The 26,524-nt window shown below is 39.1% G+C and overlaps 1 protein-coding gene across 1 annotated transcript in view; it reads left to right on the top strand.

Annotated features, from left to right (window-relative positions):
- Window positions 1–26,524, top strand: part of LOC115219190 (nuclear pore complex protein Nup155) — a 56,717-nt gene that overhangs the window by 4,554 nt on the left and 25,639 nt on the right. The window contains exons 3-21 of the mRNA XM_029789305.2: window positions 87–224; window positions 1,511–1,607; window positions 4,503–4,573; window positions 6,685–6,777; window positions 7,879–8,039; window positions 8,601–8,706; window positions 9,969–10,042; window positions 10,256–10,347; window positions 11,697–11,794; window positions 14,501–14,665; window positions 16,105–16,205; window positions 17,020–17,175; window positions 17,921–18,031; window positions 19,011–19,073; window positions 19,693–19,813; window positions 21,547–21,639; window positions 23,587–23,776; window positions 24,625–24,691; window positions 25,855–25,967. Coding sequence (XP_029645165.1) covers window positions 87–224; window positions 1,511–1,607; window positions 4,503–4,573; window positions 6,685–6,777; window positions 7,879–8,039; window positions 8,601–8,706; window positions 9,969–10,042; window positions 10,256–10,347; window positions 11,697–11,794; window positions 14,501–14,665; window positions 16,105–16,205; window positions 17,020–17,175; window positions 17,921–18,031; window positions 19,011–19,073; window positions 19,693–19,813; window positions 21,547–21,639; window positions 23,587–23,776; window positions 24,625–24,691; window positions 25,855–25,967 — 2,110 coding nt within the window. The remainder of the gene's footprint in view (window positions 1–86; window positions 225–1,510; window positions 1,608–4,502; window positions 4,574–6,684; window positions 6,778–7,878; window positions 8,040–8,600; window positions 8,707–9,968; window positions 10,043–10,255; window positions 10,348–11,696; window positions 11,795–14,500; window positions 14,666–16,104; window positions 16,206–17,019; window positions 17,176–17,920; window positions 18,032–19,010; window positions 19,074–19,692; window positions 19,814–21,546; window positions 21,640–23,586; window positions 23,777–24,624; window positions 24,692–25,854; window positions 25,968–26,524) is intronic.

Here is a 26,524-nt window from a genome sequence, read left to right as displayed (position 1 = left end):
ACCATTTGGTTGGTTAGCAAGCTACTTACCACACATCCACTCCTGTGCCTATATATATATATATATATGTATTTTTTTTCTTTCAGATTCACCATCAGTAAGTGGACTTCATGACTATGACTACCCCACGTTTTTAAATGGAAGGGTGGATATCGAAATTTTTGCTGATATTGGAGACATGAAGAAGGTGCCACTCCCTCCGGAACTGGTTGAACATTTTGGCCGTATCCTTTTTTGTTGTTGAGAATTCCCAACTTCTGTCCTCTGTCCGTGACTAATACACTTATCTCTCACCTGTCCATAACTACCTCTCAAGTCATGACTCAACATAGACGCCTCTACCTGGTCACTGGTCTGCTAGAAATAGCAGCCAAAACATAGAAGCCGCTACCTGGTCACTGGTCTGCTAGAAATAGCAGCCAAACTTATATCACATTCTACCACCTTAGAAAATGATGGACACATTGAATAATGTTACTCTGGGTATACTGCCTGCAGGAACATACAGGTGTTCATAGTTGGATTGTCTTAATTTGTCTATTTAATGTTGACCTCATTTTTTTGCCACTTCTTTTGTGGATTCATGTGACTCTGTCACCATCCAATTCTATTATTATGGATTTGAATTGGGAACTTGAGTCATAATGAATCTTTCATTAGCTGATTACACATCCATGGATACATTGCAGTTACTCCCTTGATAGAGTTTGGAGATCCTGACTGTTGATCTTCTAGGATTCTTCCACTCAGCTTCAATGTAAGAAACACCATTGGCTCAGTTGAGCTCCTCCACTGCTTCTTCACAATCCGCCATACTGCAGTCTCATGACTTTACTATATAGATTGGGCTTGCCAATGGGTAACTGGTAATTATGCAGGTAGCTGGTAATTTAAAGGTGGCGACCTGGCAGAATCGTTAGCATGCCGGGCGAAATGCTTAGCGGTACTTCGTCTATCGTTACGTTCTGAGTTCAAATTCCGCTGAGGTCGACTTTGCCTTTCATCCTTTTGGGGTCGATAAATTAAGTTCCAGTTATGCACTGATGTCGATATAATCGACTTAATCCGTCTGTCTGTCCTTGTTTGTCCCCTCTATGTTTAGCTCCTTTGGGTAATAAATAAATGAGTTTGACAGGCTCCAATAAGTCCAAGGACTGCAACATGCTCTAGTGTCTGCTTTAGCCCCTTGTGGGTAGTAAAGAAATAGGTAATTATGCAGGAGACGGTAGTCATTCCGTTAGGTATTTTCAAAATACCTGCACACCTAATCAAAATACCTGCATATCTACCTGGGGCTAAACAACATCAATCATCATTGTTGTCCTTAAGCTCAAATAGCTTCTGGGTTTAATGTTTAGCTGCTTATATTACTGGTGTGGTGTTGATATATTACATCTCCAGTCATAGACTGTGACCAGCTGAATCATTTCATCTTCTCTTAAAATTTCGACTTTCTTAGCTGTAAAAACAACTCCCTCGTTTACTTTGTTAATCCTTAAGTACCTATCAGACATGCAGTGTCAGTGTTCCATGGGGTTGTTTCCTGAAATTGAGAGGGCATGGCTTGCAATTGATAGTGATATATATATCTGGAGATATGAAGATGGGTAAGTAACAGGTTTTAACCCTTAAGCATTTAACCCTTTAGTGTTCAGATTATTCTATCAAATGTGATGTTTGTTTATTTAAAATGGTTTGAATTAATCATGCATTATCTTGTAGTTTAGATATTTCAGTGATGTGATTTTTTAGTTTTAGAATGACATTGTAGGGCTGAGGTGAGAGGTGGGATCTGGTCAGTTTCAATATAAAACAGGTTAAATATTTTGGCTGGATATGGCCGATTTGAATGCTAAAGCGTTAAACTGACCATATCCAGCCAAAATATTCTACCTGTTTTATGTTTAAGCTGGCCAGATCTGGCCTCTTACACCTACCCTTCAATGTCATTCTAAAAATACACAACCACATCGATATCTCAGAGTTACAAGATAATTCATGATCAATTCAAAACAATGAATTGCATAACTCAGTGGGTAGGACGTTTGGCTCGCAATCATAAGGTTAATAATTTGATTCGCTGACCAGGCTGTGTGTTGTGTTATTGAGCAAGACACTTTATTTCATGTTACTCCAGTTCACTCAGCTGTAAAAATTAGTCGCGACATCACTGGTGCCAGGCAGTATCAGCCTTTGCCTTTTTCTTGGATAACATCAGTGGTGTGGAGATGGGAGACTGGTATGCATGGGTGATAAATGATAAATACGCATTTACATTTGACGAGTAATCTGACTGCTGAAGGGTTAAATAGGCATAACACACATTATATCAGTTGATTATCTTTCGTTATTTAAGTCTTGCTTGATATGGTTTTGTTCAAAGGTATTAATTCGTGAGTGACCTCCCCTGTTGCGTACAACTATTTTTATGGCCATTACATACCTTAATGTTTGTCAGTGAAGGCGTGTGGCTTAGCGGTTAGGGGCATTCGGCTCATGATTGTACGGTCGTGAGTTCAATTCCCGGTGGCGCGTTGTGTCCTTCAGCAAGACACTTTATTTCATGTTGCTTCAGTCCACTCAGCTGGCAAAAATGAGTAGTACCTGTATTTCAAAGGGCCAGCCTTGTCACACAGTATCCTGCTGAATCTCCCTGAGTACTACGTTAAGGGTACATGTGTTTGTGGAGTGCTCAACTACTTGTACGTTAATTTCACGAGCAAGCTGTTCCGTTGATCGTATCAGCTGGGACTTTTGACTTGACTTGAGACAGTATTCACCCGGGGTGGGTTGAGCTGGCTTTATTCATCCTCAATGCTGCATTTTTCATAAAGATCAGGCCTGGCGATTTGAGGCTAACGACCTTGTGATCTCCAACCACTCCTTATTCCAGCGGCGAACGCCGTAGACATGAGAGCCTAGGTTGGGTTCCAGATCAGCCAGGTTTTTCGTTGTCCACCACATTGCTTTCGCCAACCCTGAAGGGGAGCTGGGGCAATTGCTTCATAGATGAATCCTCCTGGTTGACGACGGAGGGCGTGACCCAGCCAACGCAGATGTCTTGTTAGGATGACTTGTCGGTGGGAGGTGATTTTGTACTGGTGTCGCACCAAATTGTTGGAGACAAAGTGATGCCATCGGACACGAAGGATGTGGCGTAGACAGAGGTGATCGAAGGATTCTAGTCGCTTAATATTAAGTGTAACAGCTGGGACTCTTGCCATCGCAACCGACGGAGTGCTCTTAATGCTTGTCAGTTTTACATTACTGCGATTCAAGTCAATAAGAAAGAACCTCTGTTCAGTCATTCAGCTTGCTAAAATTAGTCACCAAATCTCATTCAAATCACAGTGAACCACCATAATCCGGCCCCTCATCCCAGAAAACCTGAATGTCATATTGGGATAATGTCCTTAATTCACTATATTTGAATAAAAGACAGGTTAGTCATCTCTAGAATGCCTTTCATCATAGCTCTCTTCAATGAAGGTTGTCTTTAAAGCTAAACAGTAACATTGATGTTACTGGTTTCAGCAACAACAAGGTGTTTTTACTCCATGCTATCCATTATTAAAAAGGTGGCGAGCTCTTTTTACTCTTTTACTTGTTTCAGTCATTTGACTGCAGCCATGCTGGAGCACCACCTTTAGTCGAGCAAATTGACTCCGGGACTTATTCTTTGATAAGCCTAGTACTTATTCTATTGGTATCTTTTGCCGAACCGCTAAGTTACGGGGTTTTAAACACACCAGCATTGGTTGTCAAGCGATGTTGGGGGACAAACACAGACACACACACACACACACATATATATTTATACACATATACATATATACGACGGGCTTCTTTTCAGTTTCCGTCAACCAAATCCACTCACAAGGCTTTGGTTGGCCCGAAGCTATAGTAGAAGACACTTGCCCAAGGTGCCACGCAGTGGGACTGAACCCGGAACCATGTGGTTGGTAAGCAAGCTACTTACCACACAGCCACTCCTGCACCTCCTGAGCTTGTAGAATTATTTAATATGTTGGATATATTGCTTAGTGGTATTTCTACTGGCACTTTACTTTTTGAATTCATATTCCACCAAAGTCAACTTGGCCTTTCATCCTTTTGGAATGAATAAAATACCAGTTGAGCACTAGGGTTGATGTGACATTGTGCTAGAATTTGAAATAATTATTGAGGAGTTGCAGTGGCATATCAAAAATGGTTGGGTGCCTGGCTCGAAGTTTTTCACATCTAAATGCATTGCTTTATGATCTGTGTTGAGGGCTAAACCACCTTCCTTCCTGCTGTAATCCTGTATATACTGAGATGATAATGAGGGTAAATGATGGTGGTAATGGTAGTCAATTCCTTCAACTATAATACCTTACCTACAAAATCCCTTATGTTTTGTGACCAATGTAAGAATGAACCCACTCCACCCCACCCTCTCACCATCCTCATACTTATTATTTGTTATTGATGACTGCTAATGCAATCTCAAATTCCTGCAGGCAAGACGTTGCTTATTATGATGGAGTTGATGAAACAATCCTGTGTGCCGCTTTGGTGCCCCCAAAACCAGGTAAGTTGATGATGTTGTTTTTCCACTTCACTTTTTTCACATACTGTTTCTTACACATTTTTCTGGTGATAAATCTAATGAGATACACTGATTATATCCTCCTCCTCATCATTAATGTCCCCTTTTCGATGCTTGCTTGGGTTTGGCAAAAATTTGTAGTGAGACATGAGAAATCTATTTTTTCACTGGGGTGCGAGTTAGTTGCAGACGCTAACCAGGTAGGGACGGCGTTGCACGAATTCGAGCAACAACTCCACACAAGGCTAGAATGTATCTTCAGAAAAAAGTTTGTTCAGTTGCGGCTAGTACGTTGGATGGTCAACGACGTTTTGAAGCTCTTCATTCTGTCAGCTTCATTTAAAACATGGAAAGTGATATATTCACTTTCCTTGTTATCATCATCATCGTTTAACGTCCGCTTTCCATGCTAGCATGGGTTGGACGATTTTGACTGAGGGCTAGCGAACCAGATGGCTGCACCAGGCTCCAATCTTGATTTGGCAGAGTTTCTACAGCTGGATGCCCTTCCTAACGCCAACCACTTCGAGAGTGTAGTGGGTGCTTTTTATGTGCCAAAGTTATCCTGGGCAATGTCAGTGCTGTATAACCAGCCCATTTAAGAGGACACTTCAATCATTGGACAATAAACTATGCTTGCAAAGCCTTGTTGAGGCAAGTGAAATCGCTGTCGTGGCCAATGACAGTACCACCTGATTGGCACCTGTGCCGATGGAATGTTAAAAGCACCATTTGAGCGTGATCGTTGCCAGGGCTGCTGACTGGCTCCTGTGCCGGTGGCACATATAAAAGCACCATTTGAGTGTGGTCATTGCCAATGCCGCCGGACTGGCTCCTGTGCAGGAGGCATGTAAAAAGCACCATTTGAGCATGGCTGATGCCAGTACTGCCTGACTGGCCCTTGTGTCGGTGGCATGTAAAAGCACCCACTACACTCTTGGAGTGGTTGGTCTTAGGAAGAGCATCCAGCTGTAGAAATTTTGCCAGATCAAATTGGAGACTGGTGCAGCCTTCTGGCTTGACAGCCCTCAGTCAAACCGTCTAACTCATACTAGCATGGAAAGCGGACGTTAAATGATGATGATGATATGTATATATGTATGTATCATCACTATTATTATTTAGTGCTCTTTTTTCCATGATGGCATAGTTTGGACATTTTGACATTAACTGACAAGCAGTCAGGGTGCACTGAGCTCCAATGTCTCGTTTTGCTTGGGTTTCTACCGCTGGATGTTTTCTTAGTGCAACCACTTCACAGAGTGGACTGGGTGCTTTATTCATGGCACCGGCATTGGTGAGATGACCAAGTACTTTGCAAGACAAGATTCCTCAGCTGAGTGGAGTGTAGTATTGAAGGATATGAAAGCATAATGGAAGAACAGGAGCAAGTGCATATTAATAAATGATTGGCTTCTTTCAGTTTCTGTTGGTTGGCTTGGGGCTATTGTAGAAGGCAAATGCCCAAGGTGCTATGCAGTGGGTTAGAACCTGAAACTGAATTGTTGAGAAGCAAATGTAACCAAACAGCCACATCATCATTTTCATCATCATTCAACATCTGTTTTCCATGCTGGCATGGGTTGGATGGCTTGACAGGAACTGTCAATGCTAGGGGCCATGTCAGGTTCCATAGTCTGTTTTGGCTTGGCTTCTATGGCTGGATGTCCTTCCTAACACCTATTTCTTTACTACCCACAAGGGGCTAGACACAGAGGGGACAAACAAGGACAGACACGGATTAAGTCGGTTATATCGACCCCAGTGCGTAACTGGTACTTATTTAATCGACCCCGAAAGGATGAAAGGCAAAGTCGACCTCGGCGGAATTTGAACTCAGAACGTAGCGGCAGGCGAAATACCGCTAAGCATTTCGCCATGCGTGCTAACGTTTCTGCCAGCTTGCCACCTTTGTAGAGTGTACTGGGTGCTTTTTACGTGACACCTTGGCTTTAGGATCTCCTGGCATGTACAAAATATTTTCACAATTAACACAGCCCCACCAAATTCTCAACTGTTATAAGATTGGTATTGAATTTTTCATTTATTCGTTGTTACTTTTGAACTCAATGCTTCACGCTCTCTCATTACAGATGTATTTCAGTCAAGTATTAGATATATTCTGGTTTTGGCTACAACAGTGGAAATTGTCCTTCTTGGAGTTCGCTTCACAGACTGTCCTCCAGGTGAGTAGCTAGACATTAGAATTGTTTTTTACATTTTAATTTTTATTGTCTTTGTATGTGTGTGTGTTTCTCTCTCTCTCTCTCTCCTCTCTCTCTCTCTCTCTATATATATATATATATATATATATATATTTATATTGTATAGAGGGCATTATTACACATAAATGCCTCACACTAAGAGGGACATAAGTCATTACTACCAAAATTTCACTAATCGTACCTAATGCAGGACATTTAAAAAATGAATTTAGTTCTATATCACGCTAACTACCTGATAATTTCTTGTTAAGATTTCTTATTAAGAAGTTATCCTTAATTGTTAAATATATATATATATATATATAATAATAATAATAATATGAGGAAATATTATTCCAAACTTGCAAGGAAAAATTCAATTTAGATATATACTAAATCAAATTTCACAAAATATAATATATATATATATATAAATTAGAAATAAACCACCTTTTATCAATTCAATAATGAAAGATTAAATTATACCATTTAGAAAAATTACATCTTATAGAAAGATTAAATATAAGATGTCATTTTTCTAAATGGTATAATTTAATTTTTCATTATTGAATTGATAAAAGGTGGTTTATTTCTAATTTATATATATATATATATATATATATATATATATTTACTTGTTTTTGATTTGACCTCTATTACCCTGCTTGTTTGATTTCCGAAAAGTTACCTAGCAAATTCAATATGCTTAAGCATATAATATATAATATAAAGCCAGGAGGAATGAGATGACTCTAGTTATTTCAACATTTGATATCCATAAGATTGTGATCGTTTCACAGCCAACATCATGGAGAAAACAATTTATTTTAGTGTAATTTAAATTATTTTTTTTTGTCTCTATTATCTCTATTAGTGTATATGTTATAAATTACATGGTACTATTGTACATTTTACAGGTAATACAGGTATAGGAGGCTAGCTCTTCAGGTCATAGAATATCATGGTTCTGTCCATTCTTCAGATGTAAAATAAACATGTATGTGCAAGGATGCGTGTGTATGTGTTTGTAATACGATAAATTATTTTCACAAATGTAATTGAGAATTGGTTTGTGTTTTCTAGGTGCTTTGGAAAGTTTGAGTAACTGTGAAATGCATCTGATCACAGAGCCTCTCTTCAGCCTGCCATCGGACAATCTTTATGTTGTCAGTATAGTGGGTATGAATAACGGGCGTATTTTCATGGCCGGAAAAGACAGCTGCCTTTATGAATTGGCATATCAGGTAAACTGCTTTCATGTTTGTTAATTCCAATTGAATTTGCTTGAGTCTGAGGTTGTTGCCAGTGCTGCTGGACTGGCACCTGTGCAGGTGGCACATAAAAAACACCATTTGAGCGTGACCGTCGCCAGTACTGCCTGACTGGCCCTTGTGCCGGTGGCATGTAAAAGCTCCCACTACACTCTCAGAGTGGTTGGTGTTAGGAAGGGCATCTGGCTGTAGAAACACTGCCAGATCAGATTGGAGCCTGGTGCAGCCATCTGGCTCACCAGTCCTCAGTCAAATCGTCCAACCCATGCTAGCATGGAAAGCTGACGTTAAATGATGATGATGATAAGTATATATCATGGAAAACAGGTATAAAATGATGATATAAGAGGCTTCTCCACAGTTTTCCTATCTCAAATTTCATTTAAAGGCATTTGTTAAAGTGATGTCATCATACTCTAGGATTGAACTTAGAACCATGTGGTTACAAAGCCAGCCTTTCAACAGCACAGCCATGTCATTCTGCAATGATTTCCTATATTTCTTTTCTTAATGCTACTTAATTTCCTTCTTCAGGGTCAGAAAGGCTGGTTTGGACGGCAGTGCAAGAAAATTAACCATTCAACCAGCTACCTGTCATACCTGGTGCCCAGCTTTATCAATATATCTTTAACAGAAGAAGGTGAGCTCTTCTCCTTTTCTTTCTTCTTTTTGTTTGCTTTGTAATTCTTGCATATTTTTGTCTTTCTTCTTCATCTCTGTACATTAAGATGTGCATAGGGCTGAACAGAGCCCTTTTAGTGGATTTAATAGATGGAAGCCGAAAAAAGCCCATCTCTTTTACTTGTTTCAGTCATTTGACTGTGGCCATGCTGGAGCACCGCCTTTAGTCGAGCAAATTGACCCCAGGACTTATTCTTTGTAAGCCTAGTACTTATTCTATTGGTCTCTTTTGCTGAACCGCTAAGTTACAGGGACGTAAACGCATGAGCATCAGTTGTCAAGCGATGTTGGGGAGACAAACACACACACACACACACACACACACACACACACACACACACACATATATATGTATATATACACATATATACGACGGGCTTCTTTCAGTTTCTGTCTACCAGATCCACTCACAAGGCTTTGGTCGGCCCGAGGCTATAGTAGAAGACACCTGCCCAAGGTGCCACGCAGTGGGATTGAACCTGGAACTATGTGGTTCGTAAGCAAGCTACTTACCACACAGCCACTCCAATACCTATCATATATATTTGTGTGAAGGTGCATAGCTTACTGGCTTGGGTGTTGCACACACAATTACAAGATTATGGTTTCATTTCCTGGACTGGCAGTGCATTGTGTTGTTGAGCAAAACACTTCATTTCACTTTGCTCCAGTCCACTCAGCAATGGACTGGCATTCCATTCAAGGAGAATGTCAGCTTGCCTGTGAGGTAGCATCATTTGAAAGCTACAACAATGCAAGGAAGCACTTTGTGATCAGTGGTACATAACAGGATTGGATAGTTTGGTTGATACAGTGACGTATGCATGCATGTATGTATGTATATATGTGTGTATGTATGTGTACACATGTGTATATGTACATGTATGTATGTATGTGTGTGTAGTGTCTGTGTACCCTTGTCTAGATATCACATGACGTTTGTTAATGAGCATGGTCATCATACAAGCAAGGTTGTGTTAAGCTTTCTGTGAATAATGTATATGTCTAGCTTGGAAACAGGTGGCAGGCTGGGTATCTGGCCATAGAAAATCTACCTCAACAAATTGTACCTGAAGAAATGGACATCAAATAATACTGATGATGAGGAGGAAAGTGTAACCATCTTCTACAAAGTATTTTGTTCAATGTTCAGATAATTGTGCTGTTTTCTTTTTTATGCTTTTTGTTTCGCTTGTAACCTAACTTCTTTCTCTTTCCTAGATCCACTGCTGCAAATCTGTATTGACCAGTCTCGGAATATTCTTTACACACGCTCAGACAAAGGAACGATTCAGGTGAGGAAATTAAAGCTATTATGTTTTCTGTATAATGTAAGATATAATATAATGCAATATAATAGTATTTATAATGTAAACTTTAATACATTATAATATAATATTGGGTTGTCCAGAGAGTTTGTGCCGATTTATAGTAGCTTACCTTTCGACTTATTTTAGAACATTTGTAACTATGTAAATCTACATGTCCTCATATTTTCCTTATTCCAGGTTTTTGACTTGGGTGAAGATGGCAAGGGGATGAGCCGTGTGGTAACTGTACCATTATCTACCATCATACAAGCTGCCAGTCATATAGCCGGGTAAGATGGCCAAACTTTCAGTTCCTCTCAATCTCTGACTCCTTCATTGATGTTTGGCTTCTGTTTTGTTTGTTATCTGTCATTGCTTTCCTTCCCTCCTCTCTTTCCTGATAATGTTAATGTCCCTCACCTATCTTCGATGATGATTATGATGATGTTGGTTAGCCTTAGTTTTGTCTGACAATGCAGCTCTTTTAACTCAGTTTGCAACGCTAATTGCTCACATAACTTAACCCTTTCATTACCAATCCGGCTGAAACTGGCTCTGGCTCTGAGTACAAATGTCTTGTTTTCATAAGTTTTGAATCAAAATCTTCCACCAAAGCTAAGTCACAGTTTATGTTCCTAATACTAGCTGAACGATAACTAAGTTATTTTACTAAATTCTTTGTTATATTTAAAGTTATTGAAAGAAACACAGAGCCTTGCAAAATAAATACAGTAACGAAAGGGTTAATGTATACATCTTTGCTATATAATAAACATACATCTTTGGTATTGTCATATTTATCATCATCATTTAACATTCGTTGTTCATTCTGGCATGGGTTGGATGGTGTGACCCGACCTGGTAAGCAGGAGAGCTTCATCAGACTCCAGTCTGTTTTGGCATGGTTTCCACGGCTGAATGCCCTTCCTAATGCCAACCACTTTGCCAAGTGTGCTGGTAAAAACACTTCATTTTTGCTTTGCTCCCATCTACTCAACTTTAAATGAACAACCCAGTGACAGATTGGCATCCCATTCTGGGGGGATATTATGATCTTGGTCAGTTATGTGCTATGAGAAGTGGGTAACTGACCTGATGAGTCTTAGGGCTCAAAACAGACCTGCTCCTTCAGTCTTAGGTGCACTACAACTCCTCAAAAGTGCATGTACAGTACATAGACTTATGTACAAAAATCAGTAAAGTGAACAGTGTACGAGTCACGATAAACGTGTGCATGCATATGGAGGGTGTGGAGCATGATATCAAATGTAGCGTTGGCGAATTTTAGGAAGCTTGGAGGTTTTAAAGGATGCAATATCTCGGCAACTACCGACTGATGCAGGTAGTTTGTCCCATGCTTCAGCAACTCAGAGTGTGAAAAATGTTTCTGAAAGTCATGGGAGCTGTGCTGTTTTCTGACTTTGTAAGCATGCTTACATGTGTTAGACACATGGAGCTGCAAAGGTCTTGCGCATTGCCTTCCCTCCTTTGCTAAACCATAAGTTGTTCGAAAAATAGTATTTAACTGTTGTAAAAAATAGTTTGACCAACCTTAATATTGCTGACATTTTTAGTAGATGTCTTGACTCTAGATCTTATTTGTTTTAAAACTCACTCTATATGATTATTTTGTTTCCAGAACGATTGATCCCTCTTTATTTAAAACCATCATTCACATTGCACCACTGACAGCCTCGGAATCACCAAATTTTCATCTAGTCGCCATAACACAAGCAGGTCAGTATTCCTCAATATGTAAATACAAATTTCAGCCAATAAATATAGTTAAAATTTAATTCTTTAATTGCAAAATTAAATTTCATGGTTATTCTAATTAATGATGTTAAAAGAATTGGTATTTTCTGCAGGCCACATTGCCTCAATAAACTTGTAGTGACGCTATTTTGGAAGATTTCAGCACGCATGCTCAGAGTTGGATTACTTCTGGTAGGCCGCCGGAAGTTCCCTCATGCGCAGAGAACTGCCAACAGAAAGTTTTCCCGCCAGATCGGTCTGTTTTTGAAGCTGAAGCCCTATCGAGTGGACACGACTTGACCTTCTCTCAAGGAAAACCCAACATGTAGAGAAGCCCCCTTCTATGTGGGAACGGAGACAGCATTTTGGCTCACACAAGTTAACTATTGTGAATAGTTTTATGGACTTGGCTACCAGTTTGCCCTGAAGAAAATATATGTGTATATATTTTATTTGCGAATCCAGACAAAATAAAGTATTATTTATTGCTGTTGAAGATAGTTGAAGTTTTGGTTTTCCTTTCAACACAATTGAATGTAACAGGATAAGACCGACACCTCTCAAGTGTTCCTGAGACCTTCATCCTGTTACAAACTCGACATATCTGAACACAAAAATGGTTTCCTCAACAAAAGATAGATTAGTATATAAAGCTACTTCCTGCACTTAAGGGTAATGAAATTTTGAGTGAATATATCTGATTTCTACAGTAAAAGGGTTAAATTTCTCTTTTTATTTGTAGTTTTGCAAATGCAATCTTTTATCTTTTACTTGTTTCAGTCATTGGACTGTGGTCATGCTGAGGCACTACCTTGAAGGCTTTTTGTCAAATAAATCAACCTCAGTATTTATTTTAAGTCTGGTGCTTGTTCTATACATGGCTCTTTTGCTGAACTGCTAAGTCACAGTCAACTATTGGGTTGTCTGGAAAGTTCGTGGCGATTTTTAAAGGAAAGAAAAAGGTCAATAAATACTTGCCATTACATTTTTAATCAACCAAATATGAACCTAGAATTGAGGTGGTTTCATGGCAAAGAATTCATCAAGGTATCTTTTTACGTCATCCAAGGAATTGAAATTTTTACCATTAAGACTATTCCACAGAGACCTGAATAAGTGGAAATCCGAATAAGCAATATCTGGTGAATATGGAGGGTGGAGTAACTCATCCCAGCCAAGCTGCAGCAATTTTTGTCTGGTTTCCAAAGCATCAAGTGCTGAAAATGAACTTTCTTATCTTCCAATTTAAAGGGTTACAGAATTAACACAGGTTATAGGAACATAAACCTTCTTCTATGAAAAGATAGCTTAAACTGTGCTCTAAATAGAGATCTAGTCAAATCCTATTTTATGGACTCAGCCATGTTCTAAAATAAGTCAAAAGATAAGCTACTATAAATTGGCACAAACTTTCCAGACAACCCAGTTCTACTGTATAGTCTCTCTTTCTCTCAATCAACAATGTTGCACTCAGAGGGCTGTAAGGGGGATCACTCACAGTAACCCTTGCTTCCAAGAAACAGGTGGGTTGAGGGGCTAACAACTTTTTATAGAACATGCTTCAGAAATAGTCCAAAGAAACCAGAGGTGTTGAGTGTGGATGGACCTACATAAATGACAGAACAATTTAACCCTTTTGTCATATTTCACTGCCTTTGTTTCAATCAATTAAATTATAAATAGCTAATGAAGAATTTAGTTAACTATCTTTGTCCTTATTAAGCTGGCTTTGGAATATTAATTAACATAAAACTTTATTAGATTTTTAATTTAGAGCATTTTAAACAGCATGTATCATATAACCAAGAGTAGTCTCATGTGGGTTGGTATCAAGAGTGAAAAAGACATGCTATATTTACAACTAGCTTAGAAGCTGCCCTCCATATGGACTTTCAAGCTAGCTACTGCTGAGAGCTAATTGAGCCAGCAGCCCAAATCTAAAGAGAGCAATAATAATAAAGTATTTATTGTTACCCCACCAATATTGGTATTACTTTAAATTCAGTTTAAATGGAAAACTTGTAAGTTCACAAATTTTTGTAGTTCTTTTAAAATTTGAATTTTCAACTGTTAGCATATAACAAGTCCTCATCCAGACCTAATCCTAATGTTGGATGTTCAAAAACCAAATGAAGGGCCGATTTTCAATCCTGGGATCATCCTGATTCCAAAATGGTATACTATGTCTATGTAGAGCAAATGTACACTAAGATACAGGGATCCTGGATGGATGGGCAGACAGAATTATTTACAATGGCACGTAAAAAGCACTATCTGTTCGTGGCCATTGCCAGCCTCGCCTGGCCCCCGTGCCGGTGGCACGTAAAAAGCACCATCTGATCATGGCCGTTTGCCAGCTTCGTCTGGCACCTGTGCCGGTGGCACGTAAAAAGTACCCACTACACTCATGGAGTGGTTGGCGTTAGGAAGGGCATCCAGCCGTAGAAACATTGCCAGATCAGATTGGAGCCTGGTGCAGCCTTCTGGCTTCCCAGACCCCAGTTGAACCGTCCAACCCATGCTAGCATGGAAAGCGGACGCTAAACAATGATGATGAATGAAGGGTTTCTTGACCACTAAATTAGGTAGTTTGTTTTCCTGCCTTTTTTACCATGTTTGTTTTTAATATTTTCAATGAGATTTCTCAGGAATGTTCCATTTAATGCTGTGGTTGTATCTAATTGCCAGGTGTCCGGTTATACTTTGCTGCAAAACCATTTGGTGCCGTGCAACATATATCTCGCAAATATCCATCAATGTTAAAGTTGGTCCACGTTCGCTTACCTCCTGGTTATTCTGCCAACCCTGCTCATGGTCGTCCAAGCAATGTTAGGCTTGCCCATTATAAAAAAGGTTTGTGTGCACTTTATTTATGCAATTTTTAATAATTTTTAAAAACAATTTATGATTCTGTTGTGTCTGAGGAGAGTCATTTTCTTTTTGTGCCTTATAATATGACACACTCACCGGTAAAATTTCCACTTATTTCATATTTTTATTTTCCTTAATTTTCGTTGCAACCTTTTCAATAGTCTTGACTCTTGACACTGTTGCAAGACACAACGAAAATTTTAGGAAAATAAAAATAAGAAATAAGTGGAAATTTTACCGGTGAGTGTGCCACATTATAAGGCACAAAAAGAAAATGACTCTCCCTTGACACAACAGAATATGCTTTAACACACGAACTCATATAAAGAATCTTGCAAACCAAATCCAAAAACGAAATTTATGATTCTTTTTTAGTAAACTCATTGTGTTGCACCCTTGAGTAAGACACCTCACCGCCTGATTTTATGGCTCCCGTCAGATTAGAAAGTGCAGTGTCTATACCTTTGTGGAATCTCGCACGTTGATTTGGGGTTTAAAAGAAGATGAAACAATGGAACATGGGTTGATATTAACCCTTGCTTTGACTCATGGAAGAAATTCAAACGTGTGTCACCCACACACAATGTGATCACTATACTATCCTATCCTTTCCTGTGCAATATTAATTGAAGAACATTCTGAAGTGTGGTTCAGATAGGGCAGAAATTCTTGATGTATGTATTACATCCATTGCTTATATCAGCTGGATGAGAGGAAATGAGATGGGAGAGCAGTTTAATTGATTGTTATTCATTGTACCTTATATACAAGTATATGTATATACATGTACACACGTGTGTTTATATATAAGAGAGGTGGCTGAAAAGATCTTAGTTTTCGATAAAAGAAAACACAGGAGCATCAGTTAATTATGATTTTATTCAACATATTCCTCTCTAAGATTCACACACTTATTGCAGCGGACTTTCAGTTTTTTATAAGCCCTGTACAAGAACTCAGAAGGTTGGGCCTCCAACTAGGCCTTTCATGATATTTTTAAAGCCAGCAATTTTCCAGCACCCTTTGTATAGGGATGTATATGTCAATATATGTGTATACAAGTATATATATATATATATTTGTAAAAAGCACCATTCATGCATGGTTGATGCCAGTGCCACCTGACTGACTCCTGTGCCGGTTGGCTTTTAAAAAGCACCATTTGAGCGTGGTTGATGCCAGTGCCACCTGACTGGCTCCCATGCTGGTGGTACGTAACAAGCACCCACTACTACACTCTCGGAGTGGTTGGCATTAGGAAAGACATCCAGCTGTAGAAACCTTACCAGATTAGATTGGAGCCTGGTGCAACCTCCTAGCTTGTCAGTCTTCAGTTAAACTATCCAACCCATGTCAGCATGGAAAGCAAATGTTAAATGATGATGATGATGATAAATATACATACTTTTTTTTGTATTTAGGAACCCTTTTGATGATCCAGTCACGCTCTGAAGAAAACGACTTGCTTTGGACAATCAGCAGTGATTGCTTACCTTTCAATAATGTACTTAAAGAAATCAAGGTATGTTTGCTGAGAGTCCTACTTCTCCCTTGGAACTTTTTCTTTTCTTTGTTTGTGTCTACCTTGCTGTGTGTATCTCAAGTTTAGAATAGCTACTGTATGTCTGTCTGCTGTAAGAGGCAGCTAAAAAGGTTGGTGACTGGAAAGGCATCCAGCTGTAAAGCCCTACCTTAAAAAAACCCTGTCCAACCCATGACAGCATTATAAAACAGGTCTAAAATGAAGATTTTTTTTGTATCATTCCAGGCACAGGTGTTGCTGTGTGGTGAGAAGCTTGCTTCCCAATTACATGGTTCTAAGTTCAATCCCACTGTGTGGCCCCTTGGGCTGATCAAAAGTATTGGGACTGCTGTTATGGTAACCTAACTAAAGTATGCAGAGTGAAACCACTTGGCACAGATTGACCTTGAACTCTGTTACGAATGCACACTGAGTTATGTTCTCTCTCACTGCCATTCCTTAACCCTTTAGCCTTTAAACCGGCCATATCCGGCCAAAAGTATTCTGCCTGTTTTATGTTCAAACTGGCCAGATCTGGTCTCTCACACCAACCCTACAATATCGTTTTAAAAATTAACAGCTACCTCATCAAAAGCTTTTGACTTTTTTCTATTCAATGGGTTTTTTTTTAACCTAATATTTACATGTTATTATTTATAAGCTTTATGTGCTTCAAAATCCACTGTTCCAAAGAAAGGTTTTTTTACATGTTCTCTTGAAAGTTTATAAATTCTTATGATGTCAAATAATAATAAATATTTTAATCTTTCTATATTGTTTAAAAAATTTTTTTACCCATTTCTCTATTTCATAGAGCTATGTTCCTCTTGAAGGTCGAACATGGAGCATGTGCGAGGTCCCAGCTATCCAGACAGATATTACCCCTGAGTTTAAACAGCGGCCAGACCCACCAGTTGTAGTCACGCAGCACAATGAGAAACCAAGGAAGTTTGTTTTTATCAATGCCCAGGTCTGTTTAATTTTTTTCTCTTTTACTTCTTCTGTCAGTTTTTTTAACTTCACCCGAATCACCAATTCTTTCCTGTACCCTGATCATTAATCCTCATTTCTACTCATTTCTTACACTCAAGTTCCCCAACCACCTCTGCTCTTCACTATAATTACTAATCTGTCCCCTTCTCTACCCTAGTTCCCACACCGTCTCTGTATAGTGTATGAGACATTTTGGCGTTGCTGTTTATGGCGTCATTGATTTGACACTGACGCAAAGTGTGTTTTGTAAAAGATGGAAGTCTATAGCAAGTATGTTGCAGCGAGCTGGCAGAAACGTTAGCACGCCGGGTGAAATGCGTAGCTGTATCTCGTCTGCCGGTACGTTCTGAGTTCAAATTCCGCCGAGGTCGACTTTGCCTTTCATCCTTTCTGGGTAGATAAATTAAGTACCAGTTACATACTGGGGTCAATATAATCGACTTAATCCATTTGTCTGTCCTTATTTGTTCCCTCTACGTTTAGCCCCTTGTGGGCAATAAAGAAATAAGTATGTTGCGAGTGAAAGAACCTGTGTAAACGAGAATATAAAAAATGTCCGAAGTTTGAAAGCATTTAGTGACAAAAAATTATTTTTAAAAATCTGTCGGTCAAAAGGTTAAGATCCCAAAAGGTAAAGATCAGTTTTCAAATAAATGATAGTCATATACTGTATGGTGTAATGTGTAATTACACTCACTTCTCTATTGTTTTATGTCTCTTAGGGTTGTACCATTGTGTCGAAACTCCGTCCTGTTGACCAACTGCGAAGACTGCTCATTTCATGCCAAGGTCCAGAATCAGAAGCTGTCAAAGACTTTTTTTCTCTACACAAGGTAAACAGTTCTGTTCTCCATTGTTATCAGTCTGCTTACATATCTCTGCTCGAGTCTTCATTCCCTTGTTCCTCCAATACTTCTCTGTCAATTTATCCATGTCTATCTATCTAGCTGGCTCTCTTCCTGTTTATCTGTTTGTGTGTGTGTGTGTGTGTGTGTGTGTGTCTGTCTGTCTATTTGTTTGACATGCTGTCTATCTACCTGTATATTTCTTTATCTGTCTAACTTTGTCTCTCTCTGTCAATCTCTCTTTCTCTCCCTCTCATTCCTTTCTCTGTTACCTTCTGTCATTTCTTACTCTTTCATTGTGTATACACTACAGACACAAATGCATGTCTTCTATGCTGACATCGTTTTACTATCTGGTTTTCCATGCTTGCATGGGTCAGATGGAGCTTAAAGAGGCAGATTTTCTACAATTAGATGCCCTTCCTGTTGCCATCCTTCACTTGTTTCCAAGTAAAGTAACATTTCCCTGTGGCCAAACATATTTTTACTGAATATTGGAAATGAATGACATTCATTTACAACAATACCACACAATCAGGTCAAGGAGACACAAACACTCACATAGCGCAACACAATTATTTACATACACACAATGCATGCTAGCATGGAAAGCGGACATTAAACGATGATCACACACACACAACTGATTCCTTTCAATTTCCATCCACCAAATCCAAATTTTTGGTTGGCCTGGGGATATAGTAGAACTTGAAACCATGCGGTTGGGAAGCAAATTTCATAACTGCACAGTCATGTCTTTGCCTATCACATCATATTTAGCCTTCCAAAAAAACCAAAAAAAAACCCCAAAAAAAAAGGTATGGACTTGTACTTGATATGTTTATTGATGTAAAGTTGATCAACAGATATATTGTTCAATATGAAACTTGTTTTATTTTTACCAATCTGTAAATGTCTTTTACCACCTTGTTCTTTATATTTTTCTCCTGTTTCCACATCTTCACAGGTTGACCAAGCATGTGCTGCCTGTTTAATTCTTGCTTGTTCCCGATCTCCCAGTGACCAGCAAGTAAGTTTTGTCGTTGTTGTTGTAGCTTGATTCCATTGCACTGCCACCATCAGCATTTGTGTCAATTCCCCACTCCATTTTGTTCTTAATAAGATGTTGTTCAGCTGCGAGTCGTCCTTCATTGAACAGACCATTCCATCTTTTCATTTATGCCTGTCTACATTATCCAATATGCTCTTCTTTTTTATGACATGGCAAGATGTAATTTGAGAGGAATATGGCTGCTATTTCTAGCTGGGCAAGCAACTACATTGATGTTACCCTTATTGTTCTTGTTATTGCTTCTCCTGAACAAGTCCTGTGGATATGGTTCTGTTCTTGCAGCACCTGAATGTTATGCTTTTACAATCTGTGGCAGTGCACATGTATGACCACACCCTATTAGATGCAACTAGTTCAGCCCTCTAGCATTTAAACCGATCATATTTGGCCCAAATGTTCTACCAGATGTATTTTCAAACAGACCAGATCCTACCTCTCACACCTACCCTCCAAGCCATTCTAAAAATAAATAATCACATTACTGAAATCTCAAAGCTTCAAGATAATACATGATTCAGAACAATGTAAATAAACATTGCATTTGACAGAGTTAAAGAGTATAATTTCACTGTTACAGATTGTCAACTGGGCTCAAATGGCATTCTTTATGTACGGTGGACATCCACACATGAAAATTGCAAGTGAAAATGAATATGGACCAGGGATTCCTACTAGTGTTGGCCCAGCATCATATCCTGGTAAATCTTCCTTTTTTTTTTATTTCTTCCATTCTATTTATTGCAGCAGACAGAAATACTTGTACATTGATGATGTGTTGTGTGTAACCAGGACATTTATGTAGCACAGAGAGAGAGACTTGTATAGTGGTGTTGCTGTGATTAAGATAGGTAACAGAGGAAGATTTGTACAGTGTTTTTTAGAGAAGGTTGTGCAGTGGTATTGTGTTGTTTGTGGCTCAGACGTTTATGTAAAAGAGAGAAAGACTTGTACACTGGTGTTGTGTTTATGACCTAAGACATTTATGGAACAGAGACATGTATACTGGTATTGTGTTGCTTTTGACCAAGACATACAGTAGAGAGAAAGAGGCTGTAGCTGAAAGAGAATTGTACACTGGTGCTGTGTTGTTTGTAACTAAGGCATTTATGTAACTGAGAGAGAATTGTATGCTGGTGTTTTTTTTTTTTGTGACTAAGACATTTATTTCTCAGTGGAGAGGTCCACCTAGCTGTGTGTTGTTATTTAAACCTAGCCCAGACTTCATTAAGCACATCATCATCATCATCGTTTAATGTCCACTTTCCATGCTAACATGGGTTGGACGATTTGACTGAGGACTGGTGAACTGTGCCAGGCTCCAATCTGATCTGGCAGAGTTTCTACAGCTGGATGCCCTTCCTAAGGCCAACCACTCCGAGAGTTTAGTGGGTGCGACATCAAAACTATTCTGGCTGCAACTATTCACTCTTTTAATGGGTATCTAGAACTAAATTGACCAGTGGGTCTTGCCTTATTTTAAGACAGTAAGGTGAGCATTGAGTGAGATTTAGCTGTTATTTCTAGTAGATCAAGTGTAGTGTTGAGGCTTCATTGTTGGACTAACATGAACTCTAGTTAGGTATCATGAATTATTGAAGCACACAGGCCATCACAACATAACAAGGACTGGACCTGGTGATACTTCTATATGTATACACATTGTATAAATGTGAGACAGGTGTCCCTACAGTGTGTGTGTGTGTGTGTATGTACATGCTTACCTTTTACTTGTTTCACTCATTAGACTGTGGCCATGTTGCAGCATTGCCTTGATTAATTTGATTTGAATGAATCGATCCCAGTACTTAATTTTTTTTTAAACCTGGTACTCATTCTGTCAGTCTCTTTTGCCCAACTGCTAAGTTAAGGGGATGCTAACACACCAACACCAGTTGTCAAGCAGTGGCAGGGGACACACATAGATACATTCATACACACACACACACACACACACACACACACACACACACACACACACATATACGCACGCACACACACACATGATGGTTTTCATTCAAGTTTCCTCTTCCAAATTCACTCACAAGGATTTGGCCAGCCTGAAGCTATAATAGAAGACACTTGTCCAAGCTGCCATGCAACAGGACTGAACCTGAAACCATGTGGTTGAGAAGCAAACTCCTTACCACACAGCACACCTGTGCCAATATGCTACAACAATACTGCATTCTATGCTACAATATGTGTGAACAATAAAAATTCATTATAAGTATTGACTTTATAAATATGACATAAATGCCAACATGTCTGTCTGTGTGTCTCTCTGCTTGTCTGTCTGCACTCTTATGTGTGTCTCTCTGCTTGTCTGTCTGCACTCTTATGTATGTGTGTCTGTGTAAGTGTGACACATGGTCTATATGATGTAGGCATCACATATAAATGCTGGGTGTTAACCATACCTTTCCTGTTACAGGTCAAGCAGCACCTGGTCATCTGTCCTACTCAATGATGTATGACCCGGCAACCCATTACACAACACTCGCTAGTATGCCAACACCAGCACCAGGTTGGTATAAACCCTTACTAACCTTTCCTGCTTGGCTAACATACTTTTTAAGCTTGCTCTACCTTAACCCTTTTGATAACAACCCACCTGGGACTGCCCCTGGTTCTATGCTACAAGTTTCTTCTTTTGAAGTGATTTAAATTAAAACCTTCCATCAAAAATTTTATGTACAAACATCCACTTAATAACGACAAAATTATTTTACTAAATTCTTGAAAATTTTCAAAGTTAATTTAGAACAAAGGCAGTTGTCATCATCATCATTATCATCATTTAACATCCGCTTTCCATGCTAGCATGGGTTGGACGATTTGACTGAGGACTGGCGAACCAGATGGCTGCACCAGGCTCCAATCTTGATCTGGCAGAGTTTCTACAGCTGGATGCCCTTCCTAACACCAACCACTCTTTTACACACCACCGGCATGAGGGCCAGTCAGGCGGTACTGGCAATGGCCATACTCAAATGGTGTTTTTTATGTGCCACCTGCACAGGAGCCAGTCCAGCGGCACTGGCAACGACCTCGCTCAAATGTTTTTTCATATGGCCAGTCAGGCGGTACTGGCAATGGCCACACTCAAATGATGTATTTCAATAAGAATATGCTAACAAAGGGGTTAAACTTTTCCTACGAACACTTTATCCCTCGCTTTTCTTTTATTCTTATTATTCTTTCTCCATACCCTTTCGAGAGTAGGGCAAGCAGGCTAAATAAAATAAAATAAATTACTGAAGTCTATGATTTTGACAAACTCCAAAATCGCTGACCTTGTGCAATCAGAAGGCGTTACATTATCACTATTTTCATGTATCTGTCTCTCCCTTTTCTATCTCTGTCTCACTTTATCTGTATCTCTCTCTTTTTTTATCTCTTTCTATCTGTCTCTTTTCCCTTTTATTTATTTCTTTTTTTGTATCTTTCTCTTAATCTGTTTTACTCTCTCTTTTTATCCAGTTGTCTCCGTGGTCTCTCTTTTTATCTATATGTATCTCTGTTTTGCCTGTATCTTCACTCTCTCTCTCTCTCTTTATTTATCTGTCTATTTTAATCATTATTGTGAAGGCACTGCTGCTGGTCAAAAGGCATAACAGCATTCTCCTGGCATTACATTCTTATTTCTTTACTGCCCACAAGGGGCTACACACAGAGGGGACAAACAAGGACAGACAAAGGGATTGTCGATTATATCGACCCCAGTGCGTAACTGATACTTAATTCATCGACCCCGAAAGGATGAAAGACAAAGTCGACATCGGTGGAATTTGAACTCAGAACATAAAGACAGACGAAATACTGCTAAGCACTTCTTCCGGCGTGCTTATGTTTCTGCCATTGCATTCTGGGTTCAAATGCTGTAGAGCTTGGCCAGTTAAGAAAATACCATTTACTCTTTGACTTGTTTCAGTCATTTGACTGTGGCCATGCTGGAGCACCGCCTTTAGTCGAGCAAATCTACCCCAGGACTTATTCTTTGTAAGCCTAGTACATATTCTACTGGATTCTTTTGCCGAACCGCTAAGTTACGGGGGACATAAACACATCAGCATCGGTTGTCAAGCGATGTTGAGGGAAGGGGAAACACACACACACACATATACACATATATGACGGGCTTCTTTCAGTTTCCGTCTATCAAATCCACTCACAAGGCTTTGGTTGGCCTGAGGCTATAGTAGCAGACTTGCCCAAGGTGCCACGCAGTGGGATTGAACCTGCAACCACGTGGTTCGTAAGCAGGCTTCTTACCACTCAGCCACTCCTATGCCTTACATGTTCATACCCAAAACACACATGTAGGCACATAAACATAGCAAAACTTCTCAACTTTTTTTTGTTTTTTTTTTGCAATTTATTTATGTAAGAAATCACAATTGTTATTTTTGTATTTTGTTTCTCTTATAATGTAATAACGTTTGTTTCTTCCCTCCTTTACTCTCCATCTTAGGGTCTGCACCAATTCATAGTTCCACACCTATGGTTCAGCCACATCCTCAGCAGCCTCAACAGCAGCAGCAGCAACCATTCTCCCAGTCTTACCACTCAAGTATATTGGGACGATGCTCAGCTGCTGGTCATGATGTGGTCTTCTCTGGCAAACACAACGGCATCTGCCTCTACCTGTCACGGATCCTCAGGTAAGCACGAAGACACCCAACTTTATTTAGTTGATTATTTAACCTTTTAGCATTTAAACTAGCCTCATCTGGCCCAAATATTCTACCTGATTTATGTTCAAACTGACTGGATCTGGCCCCTCATGCTTATCCTACAATGTCATTCTAAAAATAAACAATCACATCATTGATATCTCAAAGCTACTGGTTCGTTTTCAGTTTCAACAGATGATATCTGCTTACATTTGAAATCTTCTGGTATGACTTGCTTTAAATATATAAATTCTTAATTTTTTTTCCTTCTAACCAGAATTATTTTTTTGATCCACACAGAATTATTTAATCCTTCACATGGGTTTATTATTTTTTTTTCCACACAGTACCATAGTTTTTTTTTTCAAAATGCCCACAGGTAGTAGCAAGTCTCACATTATTACTGGTAGTGCTACTACATATAGCGACCTGACTTATAAATCCTTTGGACGGACTTGTTACCATTATATTTTTGTTCCATAGTTTTTTTGATTTTTTTTTTCAAAATGCCCGCAGGTAGTACCAAATCTCACATTATTATTGGTAGCGCTACTACATATAGTGACCTGACTTATAAATCTTTCGAATGGACATATTATTATTTCACTGTGTGTAGTTCAGTTCTGTGTAAGAATTCCAGTTTTATCAGACATTTTTTTTCTTCAAAATCTTTCCTCAATAGAATTTCCTCAATAGCAATAAGGGTAAGTATGGTGCTGATTTGGTATTTGAAATGGTGATTAGATTACATGTGTTGCTGATTTGGTTGTTAAAAGCCTGGTTATTCTAACTACACTGCCTCTTTCAATTCTATATTTCAATTTTATATTTCACAGGCCTATTTGGGATCAATATATAGTCTCAGAATATCACTGTAAAACTGATGGTGAATCCATTACTTATGTAAGTATACAGGTTTTGTTGCTTCATTTTCTTTTTTCCCTTTTATTTTTTTCTTCCATTTATGAATTTGTGTTGCGAGTTTTTTTTTATGTGAAATCGTATGTTGAAACAGATATTGTTATTTTCCAAGATGGTCATTTTTTTTTCTTGCCAAATAAACACATGCACTATGTATTCATTCTTCACTCGTTACCTCGGCCTTAGCAAAGGCATAGGTATTGTTTTCAGTCATGTTTGTTTGTCTGTGGACAAGATATCTCAAGAACTACTGGATAGATTCGGATGAAACTTCCAGGGATGTTTGGCCTTGTGACTAGCACATGAACTAATTAGATCTTGGGATCAATCTAGTACCGGTCAAAGATTATGGATAATTTTTCCGTTTTCTTTTTTTTTTTTTACTGAATTCTTGAGAGTGGTCAGGTTCAGTTTTAGTATTCTCATTTGTGAGAGCAGTTGAGTTTATTTCAGATATTCTCATTTTAAAAAAGCATCTCCAGCTAATCGTTGAGAGGATGTTGGTGTTGCTTTGGTGGAGGTTTGTGCTCTCTGAGTGCTCTTGTTCCTTATTGTTCTTATTTTATCCTATATCCATTCTCTGGCAATCTTTTGTCACACATCCCAAGTGGTAGGCCTATTACTGTTATTCTCCTGAATTTTTTTTAGTGATTCTGTCCATTAGTTTGCCTGCAATCATTACTCTTGAGCTGTCTATGCAACTATTATAAAGTTAGACACCGGGGCCCAGGTCAGAGAGGGTTAATCACTTGACTGTATGGAACCTTTGGCCATCAGTGACTTTTCTCCACAGGTCTCAAACCTGGTCTGTCTTTTCCTCTCCTAGATCCTGTTGGTTTTGAATAGGGTGTCCTATTATCATCACGATCGTCTTAATGGCCATGCTAACATGGGTCAGACGGAATTTGTTGAGGCAGACTTTTCTATGACTGGATGCCCTTCCTGTCACCAACCCTCACCTGTTTCCTAGCATGGTATTATTTTTTTCCCCATGTTCTGACTTGTATGAGGGTGATGCTTGTTTACAACCATCATGTCATGTCTAGACAGGAGCACACACACACACACGCACGCGCGCGCGCGCGGTGGGCTACTCTGAATGTTCTGTATATTTATACCGTTTGTTTGTTCCTTCCTTTGTGCAGCTAGTATGCAAGTTCACCAGTGAGCAACTACAGCACACCTCAATTCTGGTGCGCAATGTCTCAGACTTCATAGATTTCAACTCCCGACTTGATTCACCTTTAGCAGCCGACAGGTAAGTCAGTTTTATATGCTCTCTCTCTCACACACACACACACACATACATATACTCTCTCTTTCTTTTCACACACACACATACTCTCTCTCTCTTTTCACACACACACACTCTCACTTTCACACACTCACATTCTCTCTCTCTTTCACACAAATTCTCTCTCTCTCTTTCACACATTCACTTTTCTCTCTCCCTCTTTCCCTCTTTCATGCACTCACTTTCTCTCTCTCTCACACATTCTCTCTCTCTTTCACATATTCACTTTTCTCTCTCCCTCTTTCTCTCTTACACACACTCACTTTCTTTCTCTCTCTCTCTCTCTCTCTCTCTCTCATACACACATACATATAATGTATCCTCTTGTCCTACCCTTATTTATCTGATTCAGTGGAAAAAAAATATTTAAATATTCAAAAAGACAATCACAGTTATTCAATTAATAAAAGTTCACTGAATCTAGTATATATTAGTTAATATATATAATTAATAGAGCAGCAGGGAAAATACCTTGTGTTTAGTTTTGTCATTTTACAGTGTGAGTTCAAATCCCGGCATGG

The sequence above is a fragment of the Octopus sinensis genome, linkage group LG14 (genome assembly GCF_006345805.1).
Source record: "Octopus sinensis linkage group LG14, ASM634580v1, whole genome shotgun sequence".
NCBI classification, from domain to species: domain Eukaryota; kingdom Metazoa; phylum Mollusca; class Cephalopoda; order Octopoda; family Octopodidae; genus Octopus; species Octopus sinensis.
Note: the sequence above shows the minus strand (reverse complement) of the source record. Positions and strands in the feature narration are given on the sequence as shown.